The sequence below is a fragment of the Podarcis filfolensis genome (genome assembly GCF_964270895.1).
Source record: "Podarcis filfolensis genome assembly, chromosome: 5".
NCBI lineage: Eukaryota > Metazoa > Chordata > Lepidosauria > Squamata > Lacertidae > Podarcis > Podarcis filfolensis.
The window spans coordinates 80,261-100,931 of record NC_139608.1 but is presented as its reverse complement, the minus strand read 5'-3'; the positions used below and the strand labels follow the sequence as shown (position 1 = coordinate 100,931).

Below are 20,671 nucleotides of genomic sequence, written 5' to 3'. Positions count from 1 at the left end.
CTGTCTTTTTCCAGCTCATAACCTGGTATTTGCTGTAAATACACCTCGGCGTCAATAGGAGCATTTAGATATGCTGAGGCAACATCAAAATGATTAACTTTTAACCCCCTCAGACTTGCCATTGCTAAAACTGATTTTACTGTTTCAGCCTTTGCTCTTGGGGCAAACACTTCATCATAATGTATCATTTTCCTTTGTGTAAAGCCCCTTGCAACCAGCCTGGCTTTCCTCTGACAACTACCATCAGCCAGCTTTTTCACTTTAAAAACCCACTTACAGCTTATGGGCTTTTTACCTTCAGGCAATTCTGTAGGTGTCAGCATTGCCCTTGAGCCAGTGTCACCAACTGGACTCATCCACTTCAGCCCCAACTGAGCTAGGCGAGCTGGGTAGCACTTCCAGAGACCACCTTCTGCACAGGAACAGGTCAAAGTGCTGTGGACTCACAGCTTAGAGTTGTGAGCACCAGATTCACTTCCACAAGAAGACAGTCGTCGCACAGCAGAGTATAGCAGAGTACAGCAGAGCATAAATGACTCGGAGAACAGCTCTGTAGAATATCTTCTTTATTCTATCTACAACTATAATACACAACTATATACAGAGCTAAATGAGGTCTAAACGAAAATGAATGCTGAACTGCACTGAGTGTCTGCAGCTGCTCTTAGCAGCAACCTTATCTATACACACGATCTCTCTCTAACACTCAGTCTCTCTCTCCGACACTTTGATGTGAGGCTGGAGCGGAATAAATAGAGAGCAAAAACCGCCCCCTCCTCTCTGGAGAATCAGCAGAGAACATCAGCAGATTCTTGGATATGGGAGGGGTGAAATCTCCTCAGTAGGTACAAACACATTGTTATTTAGCAGAGAGTTATACTCTGCCTGCATTGCCTTTAACCACACCTCTTTCTCTAGAGTAGGTAACTCTTGCACTTCTTCAAAGTTTGCTGGCTCAGTTACACAAACCTGGTTTATGGTGGCTGGGAACCCATAACGGGCTGGAGGTTGGCCTTTATTACTTCTTTCAGACCTCCTTGGTTCATTAATCTCACCCCCTGGGCTACCTTCAGGACTGCTTTTGGGGTGGATTGACTCTGGAGATTTACCTCCTCCTGTCCCTGTTGCACTTTCTCCCCCCCCCCCCCGTTCCATGCTAGCAGCTGGAGAAAAATGCTCAGTCTTTACCTCCTCCCTTTCAATTTCTCTGGGAGAGCTGCCAATTCTTAGCTTTCTTTCAACGGCCTTATCAGGTACGCTTGGCAGTAAAACTTTTTCTGGCAGCAGGTTTGCATGTATCTTGGGCCAATTTCTTTGCTCATTAAAGCTGGCTGACCAACTATAACTCAAAAGATTTTTATCATCTTCAAGCCTGTAGGCTTTCGTACCGCTTTCATACCCAAGGAATAGCAACTGCTGTGCCCTTTTCCCACCTTTTCTTCAGTTTTTTTATAGGTATGTCAACCCGTGCCTTTGTCCCAAAGATTCTCAAATGTTGCAAACTGGGACTTTTGTTATAGAGAATCTTATAGGGTATGTCATCTAGTACCCTTGACCACAAACAATTTCCAATATAATTCGCTGTCTTAATACTCTCAGTCCAGTATTTAATTGGAAGATTTGCATCTGCCAACAATGCTTTCATTTGTGTCTGCAAGACACCTCCCCTACGCTCTGCTACTCCATTCTCCTGAGGAGTCGCCACATTGGTAAGCCTATGTTTAATCCCTTGGGATCGCAACCAGTTTCTTAGGGAGCTTGCCATAAATTCTCCTCCCCTGTCTGTCTGAATAGAGCACACCTTTTGGCCAAGTTGTCTTTCTATCCTTCTTACCCAGAACTTCAAAGTTTGGGCAACATCAGATTTTTGCTTTAATGGATAGACCCAGCCAAATCTAGAATAATCATCCACTAGGATCAAACAATACTTGTTGCGGGAGACACTTGGTGGAAAAGGACCAGTTACATCAGCATGAACCAACTCCAGTGGTTTTTTTTGTTTCTCTCTGGCTTGCTCTTGCTACTGGGCAAGCCCTGCTTTTAACCTCCTTGCAGATATTGCAGTCTAAGTAATTATCACAACTTGTAATGTTTTTCATCCCCCCCCACAACTCCAATGTTTTGTTCAGCACCTTAAAGCTGGCATGAGCCAGACGCCTGTGCAGCAGATGAATACACATATCATGGGTCGGGACATTTTGCACATTCGCAACCTTAGACTCACACTGCAGTACATACATATTAGTTCTAAGGTTAGCATTTGCCAATACTGCCCCATTTGGCTTTATCTGGCACTGATCTCCCACAAAGTTTACTTCAAAGCCCGCTTTTGCTAAGTCAGGAATACTCAGGAGATTGTTTTGCAAACTAGGCACACACAACACATTCCTGAATGTGTGTCCCAGCTGTGGGAACACAATCTCCCCCTCACAGACTATATTAGCTTTCTGGCCTGAGGCAAGACTTACATGGTTTTGTTGGAAGCCCTAGCATCAGTTAGCAATGCTTTTCTTTTACAAAAAGTTTGAGAAGCTCCGCTGTCCAGAACCCACAGCTCTTCATTTTCTTGGCCATCTGCAGACACCCAAGTGTTAGACTCTCTCTGCTGCCTCCTGTGCTTCTGCTGTTTTTGTTGTTTCCTCGGGCAGTCCCGAAGCAGATGTCCACTGGACTTGCAGCAAAAACACCTTTTTACTTTGTTGACCACCAGCTGGTCTGCAGCAGCTCCTCCTGGTTGTTTCTCCGGCTCCTGACACCTCTGCTCTTCCCGGCTGTTGTTCCCTCTGGGATGCTCCAACAGCTGGACTGAGGTGATCTTTTGCTCTGAATGCCTGTTCTCCTCTGCATACAACCGTCCGGTAACGTATTCCAGAGTCAGCTTATCAGTCTCTACCGACTCGAGGGAATTGACCAGCATATCATAGCTGTCATCAAGGGAACTCAGGACTATAAAGACTTTGTCCTCTTCCCCCACAGGCCTCCCTCTTAAGACTAGCTCCTGGAAACAGCCTGTTAGGAATTTTATGTGGTTCACCAGGGAGTCTCCCGGTGTCTTCCGACACCGGTACGTTCTCCTGGTCAGTGTTATCAGCGAGCCAGCTGTCTCTCGCACATGGACAGCCTTGAGCGCATTCCACGCCTCACTTGCTGTCACCTTATCAGCTACATAGATTAGCTGGCTGTCGTCCACTCCAAGGATGATCGTAGCCAAGGCTTTCTCATCCTTTTCATCCTCCTCAGGGGGCTGCGGTGGATCTTCCACCACTTTCCACAGGCCCTCACGCTTGAGGAAGTGTTGCATGCGGACTGACCAGATCCTGTAGTTTGTGGCCATCAGCTTCTCCAGCAACACGCCAGCTCTGGACTGCTCCATCCCTGCAGCTCCCCTCCAGCACCCACGGCTAGATAACTGCCACCTGTACTCATGCGCAGCGGAAGCGTGCTGGGCCCATAACCCTGTCACGAATTCCTCGCGGCGCTTTTAGCAGAATGCTCAGAGTCCCAGGTTCTTTAGTGCAGTATTCATTATTGTGAGCTAAATATATATTTTTTTGGGGGGGAATTTATTTGTCCTGTCTTCATGCTTTTTATGATGGAGGACCGCTGTAGTCAGCCCCAACGACACGTTCTCAAGATGGAGGGTGAGGGAACAGCTGCAGTCGCCTGTGGTTCCTGCGCAATGTTTGCCATCTTGCCAAAGGTTGCAGGCAGCTTTACCTGCAGCAATTGCATGTTGATTGCCCTCTGAAAAGACAAAGTCCAGCAACTGGAGGAACGTGTAGCTACGCTCCAAAGAATTAGAGAGCTGGAGCTCTTCTTGGAAGCAACAGAGCACACCGTCTCCACCAAGGAGGAGACAGGGGACTCCCCTGAGAAGGAGGCTAGTTCACCAACACAGGAGCCAGATATATGGAGAAACGTGACTCAAAGAAGTAGGAGGCCCAGGGTTCGCTCTGATTGTTTAGAAATACACAATCGCTTTGAGGTCCTCTCCCCTAGCATGGAAGACGAAGAGCAGACTCCATTTGAGGATCTCTCCCTCATTAACAGTCGATCAGGTATATGAAGACGAGCAGCAAAGTCAGCCCTCAGGGAATGTGCAGGCGACCTTGGAACGGACAGCTCACGGAAGAACCCCGACCAGACCTAAGAGGAGGCGTGTGGTGGTGATAGGGGATTCCCTACTGAGGGGAACAGAAGCAGTTATCTGTGGGCCTGACAAGATGTCTCGGGAAGTGTGCTGTCTCCCCGGAGCTAAGATCCAAGATGTAACTGAACGACTGCAAGGAAACATAAAACCCACTGACAAATGCCCCTTCCTCTTGGTTCATGTGGGAACCAATGACACTGCAAGCAATAGCCTCCAGAAGATCAAAAGAGATTACGAGGCTCTGGGCAGGAAATTGAAGCAATTAAATGCACAAATTGTCATCTCATCTGTCCTCCCAGTTGAACGACGTGGCCCAGGGAGAGAGGGAAAAATAGTGGAAGTGAACAACTGGCTTCGCAAATGGTGTAAACAGGAACAGTTTGGATTCTTAGATCACGGAATGCATCTTCTTGAAGATGGACTTCTGGCAAGCGATGGGCTGCACCTCACAACGGTTGGGAGGAATGTTTTCGCAAAAAATCTCAGAAACCTCATCAGGAGGGCTTTAAACTGACTAATGTGGGGGAGGGAGACAGTGGTCCTGAAGGTAGGAGTCTATCAATTGATGAAGATGATCATCCAAATGTCATAGACCGAATGGAGCAAACAGCACGCAGACCTAGTGGTGGGAGGAAAAAATCCTTAAATAAGAGACACGGGGGAATGATTAATGGACTTCAATGTCTGTACACTAATGCGCAAAGCATGGGAAATAAACAAGATGAGCTTGAGCTCTTGGTGCAGCAAACTAAATATGACATAATAGGAATCACTGAAACCTGGTGGGATAAGTCCCACGATTGGAATGTAATAATGGAGGGATACAATCTATTTCAGAGGAACAGACCAGACAAGAAAGGAGGAGGAGTGGCGTTATATGTCAGGGATGTGTATACCTGTGAAGAGATCCAAGATTTAGAACCTCAAAGCCAAAGTGAGAGCATTTGGGTCAAAATTAAGGGAGAGAAGAATAACAGTGACCTCATTGTGGGAGTTTACTATAGATCCCCAAGCCAAACAGAGGACATAGATGATGCCTTCCTGGAACAGATGGCCAAGCATGCAAAAGGAAGGGAGATAGTAGTAATGGGGGACTTCAATTACCCGGATATTTGTTGGATGTCAAACTCAGCCAAGAGCATAAGGTCAAACAGATTCCTCACTGGCCTTGCAGACAACTTCATTGTCCAGAAAGTGGGAGAAGCAACAAGAGGAACAGCCATTTTAGATCTGGTCCTAACCAATGTTGATGACCTGGTTAGTGGGGTAGAAGTGGAAGGATCATTAGGCGTGAGTGATCATGCTCTTCTGAAGTTTACTATACAGCGGAAAGGAGCAGCCAAGCATACTAGGACACAATTTCTCGACTTTAAGAAAGCCGACTTCATAAAACTTAGGGAAGTGCTGGGTGAGATCCCATGGACAGTAATACAAAAGGAAAGGGAGTTCATGATGGCTGGGAGTTTGTTAAGAGGGAGATAGTAAAAGCACAACTTCAGGCAATACCAATGAGACGGAAACATGGAAGGTGCCTAAAGAAGCCAGGGTGGCTATCTAAAGAACTTTTAACTGAGTTAAGATTAAAAAAGGATGTGTACAAAAAATGGAAAAGGGGGGAAACCACCAAAGAGGAATTCAAACAAATAGCCAGCACGTGTAGACACAAAGTCAGAAAAGCTAAAGCACAGAATGAACTCAGGCTTGCTAGAGAGGTTAAAAGCAACAAAAAAGGCTTTTATGGGTATGTTCGTAGCAAAAGGAAGAACAAAGAAACAGTGGGGTCACTCAGAGGAGAAGATGGTGAAATGCAAACAGGGGACACAGAAAGGGCTGAACTCCTCAATGCCTTCTTTGCCTCAGTCTTCTCCGATAAAGAAAACAATGCCCGACCTGAAGAATTTGGAGCAAATGATTCAGCAGAGGAAACACAGCCCAGAATAACTAAGGAGATAGTACAAGAATACTTGGCTAGTCTAGATGTATTCAAGTCTCCAGGGCCAGATGAACTGCATCCAAGAGTATTAAAAGAACTGGCAGATGTGATCTCAGAACCACTGGCAGTCATCTTTGAGAATTCCTGGAGAACAGGCGAAGTCCCGGCAGACTGGAGGAGGGCAAATGTTGTCCCTATTTTCAAAAAGGGGAAAAGAGAGGACCCAAATAATTACCGCCCAGTCAGTCTGACATCAATACCAGGGAAGATTCTGGAGCAGATCATTAAGCAAACAGTCTGTGAGCACCTAGAAAGGAATGCTGTGATCACCAATAGTCAGCATGGATTTCTGAAAAATAAGTCATGTCAGACGAACCTGATCTCATTTTTTGACAGAATTACAAGCCTGGTAGATGAAGGGAACGCAGTGGATGTAGCCTACCTTGATTTCAGCAAGGCATTTGACAAGGTGCCCCATGATATTCTTGTAAAGAAGCTGGTAAAATGCGGTCTTGACTATGCTACCACTCAGTGGATTTGTAACTGGCTGACTGACTGAACCCAAAGGGTGCTCATCAATGGTTCCTCTTCATCCTGGAGAAGAGTGACTAGTGGGGTGCCACAGGGTTCTGTCTTGGGCCCGGTCTTATTCAACATCTTTATCAACGACTTGGATGATGGACTCAAGGGCATCCTGATCAAATTTGCAGATGACACCAAACTGGGAGGGGTGGCTAACACCCCAGAGGACAGGATCACACTTCAAAACGACCTTGACAGATTAGAGAACTGGGCCAAAACAAACAAGATGAATTTTAACGGAGAAATGTAAAGTATTGCACTTGGGCAAAAAAATGAGAGGCACAAATACAAGATGGGTGACACCTGGCTTGAGAGCACTACGTGTGAAAAGGATCTAGGAGTCTTGGTTGACCACAAACTTGACATGAGCCAACAGTGTGACACGGCAGCTAAAAAAGCCAATGCAATTCTGGGCTGCATCAATAGGAGTATAGCATCTAGATCAAGGGAAGTAATAGTGCCACTGTATTCTGCTCTGGTCAGACCTCACCTGGAGTACTGTGTCCAGTTCTGGGCACCACAGTTCAAGAAGGACACTGACAAACTGGAACGTGTCCAGAGGAGGGCAACCAAAATGGTCAAAGGCCTGGAAACAATGCCTTATGAGGAACGGCTAAGGGAGCTGGGCATGTTTAGCCTGGAGAAGAGGAGGTTAAGGGGTGATATGATAGCCATGTTCAAATATATAAAAGGATGTCACACAGTGGAGGGAGAAAGGTTGTTTTCTGCTGCTCCAGAGAAGCGGACACGGAGCAATGGATCCAAACTACAAGAAAGAAGATTCCACCTAAACATTAGGAAGAACTTCCTGACAGTAAGAGCTGTTCGACAGTGGAATTTGCTGCCAAGGAGTGTGGCGGAGTCTCCTTCTTTGGAGGTCTTTAAGCAGAGGCTTGACAACCATATGTCAGGAGTGCTCTGATGGTGTTTCCTGCTTGGCAGGGGGTTGGACTCGATGGCCCTTGTGGTCTCTTCCAACTCTATGATTCTATGATTCTATGATATATACAAATATCTACAGAAGCAGTTCATATAATCAGACAGAGTACCTGCGCCTTGAGGCAAAAGAAGACTCCACACTCATCTACACCACTCCACCACTATTGGACAGGCTTCCCTTTTAAACCGGTGACAGCCAATCACATTACTGTGGGGTGCCACAAAAGAGAACACCCTCTCCCAATTTCAGTCGTGGAGGCAGGGTGGGGAAACCCGTAAGAGGCTGTGGGTGCAGGTATTAGTTCTCTTAAAAAGCAGGAAGAGCCTAGGGTCAGCATATCCAGGACAAAAGTGTGTCATGAGAATGAAAGACGAGGCTGCTGGGTTAGACCAGCAGCCTGCACAGTCCAGCATCCTTATCTCACAGAGACCAACCAGATGCCCATGGGAAACTGGAAAGCAGAATTCGAACACAGAGCCCTCTCCCCTTCCTGTGGTTTCCAGCAACTGGTATTCAGAAGCCTTCCTGCCTCCAACAGTGGAGGCAGAGCAATTAGGACATGCTGAACTTGTCAACTTTCAAATTCCCCAAATGAGGAGTACTAAAGAGTTGTAATAGGGACGCGGGTGGCGCTGTGGGTTAAACCACTGTGCCGCTTGGGCTTGCCAATCGGAAGGTCGGCGGTTCGAATCCCTGCGACGGGGTGAGCTCCCGTTGTTCGGTCCCAGCTCCTACACACCTAGCAGTTCAAAAGCACACAGTGCAAGTAAATAATAATAATAATAATAATAATAATAATAATAATAATAATAATAATTTATTTATATCCCACCCTCCCCAGCCGAAGCCAGTACTGCTCCGGCTGGAAGGTAAACGGTGTTTCCGTGTGCTGCTCTGGTTTCGCCAGAAGCGGCTTAGTCATGCTGGCAACATGACCTGGAGAAACTGTCTGTGGAAGCGGACAAATGCCGGCTCCCTCGGCCTTAAAGCGAGATGAGCTTTAAGCCCAGAGTTGTTTGCGACTGGACTTATTTGTCAGGGGTCCCTTTACCTTTACCTTTAAAGAGTTGTAACATGACTTGGGAATTCAGAAGATTTGTAAAATTGCATACAAATCATTAAAACAATTGCCTAGTACTTGCAATCTATTATTATTATTCAGTATTACCCGACATTTTCAGACGGTAAAATTGAAATTCTTTGGTTTTCCAAAAGCAGTTGATGTAGCTGGTGGGGTCTCCTCCCTGTGACTCACCCAAACCTTCCCCAACCCTTAGAACGCCCTCTATAGATACTATGGACTCAAGCTGCGGGATTCCAGGAGCGCAGAGACAGTCCACCAGTACCTGCACTTACTCCTGACGTTGCCTCTCGAAGAGGAAGCAGACAGAGAGGTGAGTGAATGTGTGGGATGTCAGGGGGGAGGAGAGCCAGCAGGACTGGGACTGTGCTCACACGGAGACTCTCCACCTCCAGCCGTGTCCTGGAAGAGCCTCCTCCTTCTGAACCCTCCTGCTTCAAGTGCCTCCCCAGGCTGCTCCCCAGTGTCCCACCACCACAATCCAGGGTCCCCCACTCTTACTCATCCAGCCAGTCCCTGACATTACCCCACAGACCCCACCAGCCCTCTGTCCTGATTTCTGCTCGTGACCTTCCTTCCTCCAAGGATTTCGTGCCCACCCAGTCACCCCCTCAAAGCCTCTTACAGGAGGAACCGCTTTTCAGCATTCAACATATCTGGGGCAGATTTGTTTAGTTTTGGGTTAGATCAGAGCAGCCAACAAGTGGCCCTCAATGCCTTTCTTGGCAGCCCTCAGCAACCTTGGAGGCACCCCTACACACCTGTAGGCCTTGCATCGCCTTCCTAAAGCTGGGTAAGGAGGTGCTGGGCTTGGGGGAGGAGGCAGGTGTGATCTGTCAGGGTCCTAGAGTCCTCAGTTAGCTCTTTCCCAGCTTTGGGAAGAAGGTGGGAAGGCTCTAGGTCCCACCAGAGCCTCGTGCCTCCTTCCCAAAACCCAGTGCCTCACCTGCCTACCTTTGGGAAGGCAGCATGCGGGCCGGGGGTGTGTGTCAAATTTTGGCCTTGCTCCCCTCTCCCACAAGACAAGTCAGTGTGTGGCCCACAGGTTCTGTGCTGAACTACGCTTGTGGCCCACTTGGTATGAGAAATTGGAGCACCCTGGTTTAGATGGTGCATATTCCTGCTCTGGCGCCTTTGGGTGAGGGGTGGATTACAAATACTTCCAGGGAATAAATGATGCATTTTAATGTAGTTGGGTGTTTAATGAAGCCAAGAACTGTATCACAAGATTCGAAAATGTCAGAATGCAAGGCATCCTTGCATTGCAAGCTGCACATGAGTCTGGGAGGTGTGGTCTGGTCAGTTCACATCAGAATCCACAGAAATATCGTTCTTCAAACCACCCCTATTATTATCCGGGATGAAAGGATCTGTTCAAATTGGTTCTCTAAGTGTCTCATTTCTCCATTCTTAAATTTGGTTCCCCACATTTTGCAGCAATCTGCTTACAGAATCACATTTATCCTCCATCCCTCATGATCAGCTTAGCTTAATGGTTGCCATCAATTTCATTTTAATTGATTTTAATTAACTTTTATAATGAAATGTTTTTAGAATGTTGTACTATTTTATTGTTGTTAGCTGCCCTGAGCCTGGCTTTGGCTGGGGAGGGCGGGATATAAATAAAATTTATTATTATTATTATTATCACTAATTGCAATCAAGAAAACAACATGTTTGACGTGCCTCATTCTCCCTAGGGAATTTCTGAGGCTATTGGTGTGGCTTCAAGCACCCATATTTCCCAGGCGCTGATGGCAGTGCGGGATTTTGGCCGTGCAGCTATTGCAATGAAGACTGAGACGTCTGAGGTAAGGGTGTGAAGTGAGGAAAGAGCGCAGCAAGAGTGTAGGTCAGCCATCCCCAGCCTGGTGCCCCTTCCCCATCCGTGTGTTTTGAATTGGAACTCCCATCAGCCCCTGACAGCATGGCCAATGGTTAGACAAAGGTTCTGGCAAATTGGATCCTTAGCGGCTATTTACATCCACACCAAAGCACGTGAAGCAGCCTCTGGGTTCCTCTGATCTAGTAAAACAGAGCTGTGTTGGAAAAGAACGAATCCTGCCCCATTTCCAAATATGCTCTTTTTCAAGGGATGGGATCCTTACCATTCCAAAAAGGCAATTGGATCTGCTCATCCTCTCAGTAGGAAGCCAGACAGCTTCCTCTGTGGGTATGTCTCAGTCATCCTTCTGAAGTGGGCTCCAGCAGTCCTGTCTCTGTGGCTCCAGATCCTAGATCTGATCTGATCCCTTGGCTCAGTCAGTCAGTCAAACGGATTCGTTAGAAACCATTGGTCATCCCCCAAAGTACGCTGACCCCTGTTTTTAGGTTGGTTGTCAGATGGTTGGTTGGCATTTCTTCAATAGTGGAAGCTAATGGAGGACCCCCAAGGGTCATCTAGTCCAACCCCCTTCGATGCAGGAATCTCAACTCAAGCATCCCTGAGAGATGGCCATCCAACCTCCAACGGAGAGTCCACAACCTCCCAAGGGAGAGTGTTCTGCTGTCAGAAAGCTTTGAATGAAGAACCTCTTAGAGTTTGGAAGAGGGGACACCTCTCCAACTGAGGGGAGGGAGCAGAACCCAAGAGAGAAGGCAGGCGGCAGGCTGGGAGAGGCAGAGAGAAAGAGGGGAGAGGTTTCAGCTGCATCCCGGGGCAGGGCAGCTGCCCAAGTTGCTCTCGTGCAAGGGTTCTTCTGCTTACGGGAGTGCCTGCTGGCCCCATTCAACTATGTTCTAGAGTAGACCCATTGAATTTAATGAAGATGACTAAGTTAGGCCCATTCATTTCGACAGGTCCACCCCAAACTGGGAGGGGTGGCTAACACCCCAGAGGACAGGATCACACTTCAAAACGACCTTGACAGATTAGAGAACTGGGCCAAAACAAACAAGATGAATTTTTACAGGGAGAAATGTAAAGTATTGCACTTGGGCAAAAAAAAGGAGAGGCACAAATACAAGATGGGTGACACCTGGCTTGAGAGCACTACATGTGAAAAGGATCTAGGAGTCTTGGTTGACCACAAACTTGACATGAGCCAACAGTGTGACGCGGCAGCTAAAAAAGCCAATGCAATTCTGGGCTGCATCAATAGGAGTATAGCATCTAGATCAAGGGAAGTAATAGTGCCACTGTATTCTGCTCTGGTCAGACCTCACCTGGAGTACTGTGTCCAGTTCTGGGCACCACAGTTCAAGAAGGACACTGACAAACTGGAACGTGTCCAGAGGAGGGCAACCAAAATGGTCAAAGGCCTGGAAACAATGCCTTATGAGGAACGGCTAAGGGAGCTGGGCATGTTTAGCCTGGAGAAGAGGAGGTTAAGGGGTGATATGATAGCCATGTTCAAATATATAAAAGGATGTCACATAGAGGAGGGAGAAAGGTTGTTTTCTGCTGCCCCAGAGAAGCGGACACGGAGCAATGGATCCAAACTACAAGAAAGAAGATTCCACCTAAACATTAGGAAGAACTTCCTGACAGTAAGAGCTGTTCGACAGTGGAATTTGCTGCCAAGGAGTGTGGTGGAGTCTCCTTCTTTGGAGGTCTTTAAGCAGAGGCTTGACAACCATATGTCAAGAGTGCTCTGATGGTGTTTCCTGCTTGGCAGGGGGTTGGACTCGATGGCCCTTGTGGTCTCTTCCAACTCTATGATTCTATGATTCTATGAATATTTTCCCAGCTGCTAAAAGGTCCCAACTAAATGGTGATTTGTCTCCAATTGCACTTAAGGTTCCCAAACTCACTTTCCCCATCCTTTCCCTCCAGAATACTAGCAAGACGAATGCCAGTATCACCGTCATCCTTTGCTGTGGGCAAATGGCATTCGGGGCACGGCAGGATGATCTCCCCTTTTTTATAGACGCCATCACAGTGGAGCTCCTCTTCCAATTCCAGAACAGCAGGAAGGTATGGCTCTGATTATCACACAGACTCCTGTTGTTTGTTCTCTCAGCTATACCATACTTTTCCGTGTATAAGACGAGGTGTTTTTTATTATTATTAAAAAATGATGTTTAAAAATGAGGGTCATCTTATACACAGATAGTGCATAGGGGGGACGTGGGATTGGTTGCCGCTGCAAGCCGGAGATAGTCAGCGGCTATTGTGCATGTTATTGGTGGCTGCGGCAAGGGGTGGTGTTGACTGGCTGTCGCTGCGGCAATTGGGAAGGCGATTGGCGGTTTCTGCCGGCGAGGGACAGACAATAGGTAGGTTTGCGACGTGTGTGAGTGGCAGCATAGGTCCAGCAGGTGAGCAATTTTTGGAATCCCCTCCCCGAAATAGCTGAACAACTGTGGGTAATCCTCCCCCCCAAAGCTCAGCAACTCTGGGCAATCCTTCCCCCATTTTCTTAATTTGGAGTCCCCCAAAATAGGGGGTGTCTTATACACGAAAAAATACGGCATATCCTGCCTTTCTCCTATCATACGACTCCATTTCCCCCGTGGTCACCATCCAGGCACTGAGCAGACCTCCTGAGCTCCGTCAAGGTCCTTGCACCACATGCCTTCAGACTGTGCCCTAGGGCAGGGTCTCTGGCTTCATCCACCGAAAGGTTGTAGACTGGGGTGTATACTGACTCCACCCTTAGGACCAGATGGGGCATTACAGTGGTACCTTGGTTCTCAAACTTAATCCATTCTGAAACCAAAGCGTTCCAAACCAAGGCACGCTTTCCCATAGAAAGTAATGCAAAATGGATTAATTCTTTCCAGACTTTTTTTAAAGAAACCCTAAAACAGCAATTTACCATGAATTTAACCATCTAACAAGACCATTTCTGGGTTAGGGTTAATTTTTGGATTGGGTTAGTGTTAGGGTAAGGATTAGAATTAGGGTTAGGGTCAGTGTGGCTTTATGTTTCCTTGTGATTTTGATTCAAACTCAATTTTATAAAATCCCTTCTCCTTTCAGAACGAGGCTTTGAAGAAGAGCTTTATGAAGGCAGCAGCTCTAACAACCAAGGCGCTTGTGCAATCGAATGTGGGATATGTCACCTTCCCCCACAAAGACGAGCTCACCTTCGGCATCATAGTGAGTAAAAAGAAAAAGAAAAAAAGAGGGGGAATCTCCTGGGGTTTATTTTCAGAGCGCTTTTTCTTAAAAATAGCTGTGTAGGTCTAGCTCTGGGTTGCATGTTCTGACCATCTGGCCCCAAACCATTTCTGGGTGGTCACGTTCTGCTCCAACTCAAGTTTCCAAACCCTCTTGAAAGGCAGCCCTACATTGTGGCAACCTCAGCAGGATGTCACCAGCGCCTAAGTAAAAGAGGCTAGGTTCTCCCAGGAGGAGAGGGCTGTCGATGGCTCCCAGCCATGATTGCTATGTTCTACCTCCACAGAGGAAGGAAGCAATGTTTCTGAATATAGTTGCTGGAAGCCACAGGTGGGGAGAGGGCTCTTGGGCTCATGGTCTGCTCCCTGGTTTCTCACAGACGTCTGGTTGGCCACTGTGAGAATGCTGTGAGGATGCTGGACTAGATGGGCCCTTGGCCTGGTCCAGAAGGCTGATCTTATGCTGTTCTTATGTGGTAGAGCTCTGCCCAGGAGAAAAAGGGAATCATAGAATCATAGAGTTGGAAGAGACCACAAGGGCCATCGAGTCCAACCCCCTGCCAAGCAGGAAACACCATCAGAGCACTCCTGACATATGGTTGTCAAGCCTCTGCTTAAAGACCTCCAAAGAAGGAGACTCCACCACACTCCTTGGCAGCAAATTCCACTGTCAAACAGCTCTTACTGTCAGGAAGTTCTTCCTAATGTTTAGGTGGAATCTTCTTTCTTGTAGTTTGGATCCATTGCTCCGTGTCCACTTCTCTGGAGCAGCAGAAAACAACCTTTCTCCCTCCTCTATGTGACATCCTTTTATATCTTTGAACATGGCTATCATATCACCCCTTAACCTCCTCTTCTCCAGGCTAAACATGCCCAGCTCCCTTAGCCGTTCCTCATAAGGCATCGTTTCCAGGCCTTTGACCATTTTGGTTGCCCTCCTCTGGACACGTTCCAGTTTGTCAGTGTCCTTCTTATTCCCAGATCCAGGAAGCCCACTCTTCTCCCCTAGTTGGACCCACTTGCCAATTGCAAAGAAGTTGTCAAGTGGGCTGGATAGAGAGCACAACTCAGGGCTTGGTATGGTGGTGGCAGGGATGGCGCCTCCAGTTCCCTGACATGCTGTGTGCTTCCCCACCACAGGAGGTTATCAAAGAGGAGCCGATGGCATCGCTCACCATATTACACCAAGCGATGGAAACTATCAATTGCATGACGTAAGTACGGCCAGACACAGTACATATTTCTTCACCAGGTTTATGGACTGCTGGGTGCTGATCCTTTCCTCTCCCCTTCTTTCTCGTTTCAGTGCCTTGAGACCACGCATGGACCCCCTGCTCCGGTCTCTGCTGCTACGGAAAACCACCACGAAGGTCTTCCAATTGCCATCATTGCAGGTTACAAAGGTGAAAGCCGGGAGCTCTGTGCCAGCAACACAGAGCCAGGTGACTGGACCTTCTGCTTCTGGAGGAAAATGGGGTTGCCAGGTTAAAGGATTTGAGGGCAAAGAGTCTGAGCCGTGTAAGCTGCAAAGAATGCTGCCCGAGACACTTGACCCATCACAATGATGTAACAGCCAGAGACTTGGGGTGTATATTTTTGATTTTAATCACGTTTCCATATTTATTGCATTTCACCTTTGGCTAAAATGCATCCACAAATGATTCCTGCATGCCTGCATTTTGTGACTCTCATGCCTCCCTCCTACGCTGCATTTAATTTTATTTGTTTGCTTGTTTGTTTATATGCTGCCCATCTGACTGGGTTACTCTAGCCACTCTGGGCGGCTTCCAACAAATTAAAACACAGCCAGACATCAAATATTTAAAACTTCCCTATGCAGGGCTGCCTTCAGATGTCTTCAGATGGAAGTATAATGATGTATCTCTCTGACATCTGATAGGAGGGTGTTCCACGGGGTGGGCCCCACCACCAAGAAGGCCCTCTGCCTTGGAACACCCCAAGGAAGTTGAGCCCAGTGTGGAGTCCTGTATCTTTATATCACATGACCTGTAACCTTACATATATCAAGAAACGTTTGCTGTTTATGACTCTTTGTGTGCCTTGCTTGAAGCCCTGCATAAGCTTTGTTACGAATTTGGACTAGAAGGCTCCAAAGCATGTGGGATTTCCATGGGGGTCTTCAGCTTCTAAGTGCTTTTGCTTCTCTCCTTCCAGGACTGCTTTCAAGAGACCATCTACATCTGGCTCAACATGCTCACCAGCTTGCTGTCGGAGGCCCCCTCTCTGGAGACGCTGCAGGAGATATTAGTGGTAAGGGAGCCCCCAAGGTGTCAGAGCAGGGGGAAGCAGCAGCTCCCATGCTGGAGGACAGACCCTCTTGAAATGATTGCACGTGGGGCATCTGCGGCCAACTCGCTGGTTGTGGGTGCTGATGGTCAAGTGGGCCTCTGTTCTGCTAGCAATGCTTGTGCAAGGCACACAAGATATGTCCTCTGCTGATGGCGTATGGGGAAGGGCCGTGGCTTGGGGCAGAGCATCTGTCTTGCATGCCCAAGGTCCCCGGTTCAGTCCTCAGCATCTCCAGGTGGGGCTGGGAAAAGGCTCTCTGCCTGAAAGGCCAAAGGGCCAACTGCCAGTCCTCAGTACCTGTGGATCAATGGCTGGGCTTGGTCTAAGGATGCTTCCTGCATTCCATTGCTATGGCTGTGGTGAGGTGTATGTTGTATTGTTGTAATTATCACACACACAAACACACAAATGACAGATTGCAGGGCGGTTCACAACATAAAAATACACAATCAGAACAGAAAATGCATAATAAAACAAAAGCAACGCAAGAGCCAATTAATATCTAATTCTACTAATGCTTTTTTTTTAATGGCTTCTTTTTTCTGTGTCTTTAGTTGTTCTTGTTTTGTTTGTAAGCTGCCTCAAGTCCCTGTCTGGGAAAAAGGTGGGGTATTATTATTATTATTATTATTAATAATAATAATAATAAACAAATTGCAGCAAACTTTCTCCTTTACAAAACAACCCCTTTTTGCAATTTGTCCCCTCTATGAAGCTTTGTGAATTTGCAAACCTGGATTAAGGGTTGTCCTTCCATGTGATGACGATGATTTCTCTCTCGCAGCACACAAATGGCTGGATTGACTCCACAAAAATCAGTGAGAGGCAAAGAGCAGTCAAGACCACCAACGTACTCATGAAATATGTCTCCGAGCATTTGGACTTTGATGTGAGTGACCAAGGCTTAACGCTGCAATTTCAAATCGTATTGCGTTGGAAAGTTCAGGTGTGAACTAGATGAAAGCTGTATGGCATGGCCATCCCAGGGGAAGGTGCCAGCCAGTGCTATTTTTCTAGAAAAAGAGGTGCCAGGACTCACCATGAACTCACCTCCCTCATTCTCTTATAATGGCAATAGCGCCCACCTGAGAGGTGCCAGTGTTAGCTATTTGCAGTATAGTAGCACTGCAGAGAGCTTGCTGGGGAGACCATGCATTAAAAAGGGACTCAGAAATAACTAAACAAGGTTTTAATAACAAACACAAAAACTCCTTATACACTAAATACACCAACAACAAACCAGACCCAACCACCAACCCATCCCCCAGGGTAATGGGAGAGCTAGGTGCTGCTCCTTATATACTACACCCAAATGCTGACACAGCTTAATCAATACAACTCAGCACCTGCTGTGTTTCACAGCTGTAAAGCTGGATCTCGTTATTTTGCTCTGGCCCTTGCTCTGGCCCCTTAAAGACATACACAACTGGTGGAACAATAATGAACCTTTACATTTAAAGAAACCATTCAACATTTCCCCTGCGGTTCATCATTGTGGAACAAAAACATAAAGCATATTTTGTACATGTCTTTCATGAGTAAGCTTTGGAAGTGCTTTTGTAAAAATGTCTGCAATTTGATTGTCACCTGGAACATATTGAAATACAATCATTTCATCAGCAATTAGTTTCTTTACAAACTGTAAACGTAACCTTAAGACTCTAGTGCGCTGCGTATTGGTCTCTGAACACAGGATAGCGAGTCCGCTCTGGGAATCAAGGTAAACTCTTACTGGTAGTGTTACTTTCATCTGTAGGTCTGCAAATACTTGCAGATACCATTCCACATCATGAGTGGCCTGAACGCATGCACATAATTCACTCTCTGTTGTGGAGAGACAAATAATGGTTTGTGTCTGGGACTTCTATTCAAATGGACAACCGTTATAACAAAACACCATACCAGACACATCCCTGCAATTATTTTGTTCCACTGCATGAGATGCATCGCAGAAAATTTCAAAACCTTTGTCAATACATGATGTAAACTGCAACCTATAATGTTTGGTATGTTTAAGGTACATTACCACTCTCTTAAGAGCAGAGAAACATTGCGTAGTGGGCTTTTCCACAAATTTTGCCAGAAAGTGAAAGGCATAAGTTATATCTGGTCTTGAGATTCTTTGAATGAAATTTAGCTTGCCTATAGCAGAACGATACAAAGTTTTGTTAGGAAATGGCTTATCTTCACCTGTAAAGGTGAAACCACACACCATAGGCGTTTCCTTCCCATTTGCATTTTCTTAAACCCATTTTGAATCAATAAGTCTCATATCTGGGGTTTGTGGTACAAGAGACCAGGTGTTATGCTCTTTTAAAGAAGCTATCTCAGAGTTCATAGCTTTATACCAATTTACAGCTTGGTGCTTAGGTAAATTCTGAACATCATTGTAGCCTTATTGGCATACACAGTATTTAAATGTTCATCTGCAAAACATTGTGGCTTCTGTCTTTTTCTATCTGAATGTCTCAGTCCGGAAGGAGAGTCAGACTCCTCAGACTTAATGGGACTAAGTGAACTACTAGTTTCAGGTTGTAAATCATCATTGTCAGACCGAAGAGGTGCCTGTAGGCTAAGCTCACAGTCAGAAAACTCAAGAGAATCTAACCTCCCCTCGGGTGCCTGTGACTTTAAATCATCAAACAAATTATCAGATTCAACAGGCTTTTTGTCTTGTTCCATTAATTCAGAAGCACCATTTCCTGCTGCTGCTGCTGCTTCCTCTTCTTCCTCAGTGTCATTTATACCGTTAGTATCTTGGAAAACAGCAGCGCCATTCCAATTTACAGTTTGTATCATGCTTCTGGTAATATGAAATTTGCCAGTTGCTGGTATGTAAATTCTGTACGCCCCCTGCTGGTAGCCCATTAATTTTCCCTGAACACTACGCTCACCCAATTTCTGCTTAGCGGGATAATGCATAATTATATCTGAATCCCAAATGCGTAGGTATTTCAGATTAGGGCGTTTTTTAAACAGCTTCTCATAGGGGGTTGTTAGGATATTTCCGTTCCACCTTAAACAGGGAGCAGGCTGTTGTTTGAGTCACAGTCTGCGTACTTCCGGCTCACAGGAAGTTTATGTTTTGTACATAGCTTTTGTTTCTCTCTCTGTGCCTGAACACGCAGGCAAGCAGTCATGTTTTTTCTTTGTTCTGACCAACGCTGAATAAAGTTGTAAATAATGCTCTCCTGAGTGCATCTTTCGTTGTGCGAACTCTGCAAAGGGCGTGCACAAGTCCTTGGAATGTGGAAAGCTGTTTCTGAGGCTTGTGTCGCTCGACTGATACTGCGTTCCTACGGGAGGTTGATGGATCGTCCGAAGTCGACGTGGGGGCATGATGGCCTTTGTCTCCCTGGCAGTATCCCAACAGGGGTGACATCTAAACCAGAATGATAACTGCGATTTCTAACGTAACAAAAGGCATCGAGCGCTTCAGCCCAAAAGACTTTGGGCAGATTAGCATTGTGCAGATAAGTTTTAACCCCTGCCTGCAGGTCACGCTGCACAACTTCAACAAGCCCATTTTGCCAGGGACTTCGGGCACAAGATAACTCATGTGTAGTCCCCTGCGCTTCCAGGAAATTCTCAAAATCCTCAGAAACAAATTCCCCGCCCCGGTCAGTAAACAGGTTCTTAATTGGTTTGTTAAAATGCGTTTTTACCCAGTTGCAAAAAGCTCTGTACTTCTCAAATGCTTGGGACTTCTCAGCTATTGCATAAGTCCAACAATATCTACTATACTGGTCTATCAGGGTAAGCCAGTACTTTTTTTTTTTTTTGGTATAATATTTATTGAAATTTTACAAAAACATAAAAGAAATAAGAAAAGAAAAAGATAAAAAAAGAAAACATACAAAAATACACAAAAAAGAAAAAAGAAGAATAAAAATACAAAGTACAAAAAACGAATAGATACAAAAGAGTTAAAAACAAATCCATTTTTTGTAACTTTAAACTCATTAGCTTGTTTCCTTAACTTCCTCACACCTCCCCTTTTTGTATTCCCATTTAAATAATCAAATCAGCAAATCCTTACCCTCTTTCGTTTATCTTAACTCTATATCTTAACATATTATAACTCTATATTTTCATCCATTATCAACTCATTTTTGCATATTCTCATTAACTTTGTTGCTAATACCTCTTATTTTCAATCCAACATCATTTTTAATATTCATTAATTTTACAGTGTTTCTGAAGATAGTCTTTAAATTTCTTCCAATCTTCTTCCACCAACTCTTCTCCCAGGTCTCGGATTCTGCCAGTCATTTCCACTAATTCCATATAGTCCATCACCTTCATCTGCCACTCTTCCAGGGTGGGTAAATCTTGTGTCTTCCAATACTTTGCAATGAGTATTCTTGCTGCTGTTGTTGCATACATGAAGAAAGTTCTATCCTTCTTTGGCACCAATTGGCTGACTATGCCCAGGAGAAAGGCCTCTGGTTTCTTCAGGAAGGTATATTTAAATACCTTTTTCATTTCATTATAGATCATCTCCCAGAAAGCCTTAATCTTCGGGCACGTCCACCAAAGGTGAAAGAATGTACCTTCATTTTCTTTACATTTCCAACATTTGTTATCGGGCAAATGATATATTTTTGCAAG

General features: G+C 45.9%; 2 protein-coding genes across 4 annotated transcripts in view; both read left to right on the top strand.

The window, feature by feature from the left end:
- The window catches only part of PIGZ (phosphatidylinositol glycan anchor biosynthesis class Z), a 145,304-nt gene that overhangs the window by 69,992 nt on the left and 54,641 nt on the right, over positions 1–20,671 (top strand). The window lies entirely within an intron of this gene.
- The window catches only part of LOC310762131 (maestro heat-like repeat family member 5), a 67,627-nt gene that overhangs the window by 21,634 nt on the left and 25,322 nt on the right, over positions 1–20,671 (top strand). For both annotated transcript variants that reach the window (XM_083612626.1, XM_083612627.1), the window contains exons 6-13: positions 8,883–8,999; positions 10,387–10,497; positions 12,462–12,602; positions 13,611–13,730; positions 14,891–14,964; positions 15,057–15,192; positions 15,926–16,021; positions 16,845–16,949. In XM_083612626.1, the coding sequence (XP_083468752.1) occupies positions 8,883–8,999; positions 10,387–10,497; positions 12,462–12,602; positions 13,611–13,730; positions 14,891–14,964; positions 15,057–15,192; positions 15,926–16,021; positions 16,845–16,949 (900 nt within the window). The remainder of the gene's footprint in view (positions 1–8,882; positions 9,000–10,386; positions 10,498–12,461; positions 12,603–13,610; positions 13,731–14,890; positions 14,965–15,056; positions 15,193–15,925; positions 16,022–16,844; positions 16,950–20,671) is intronic.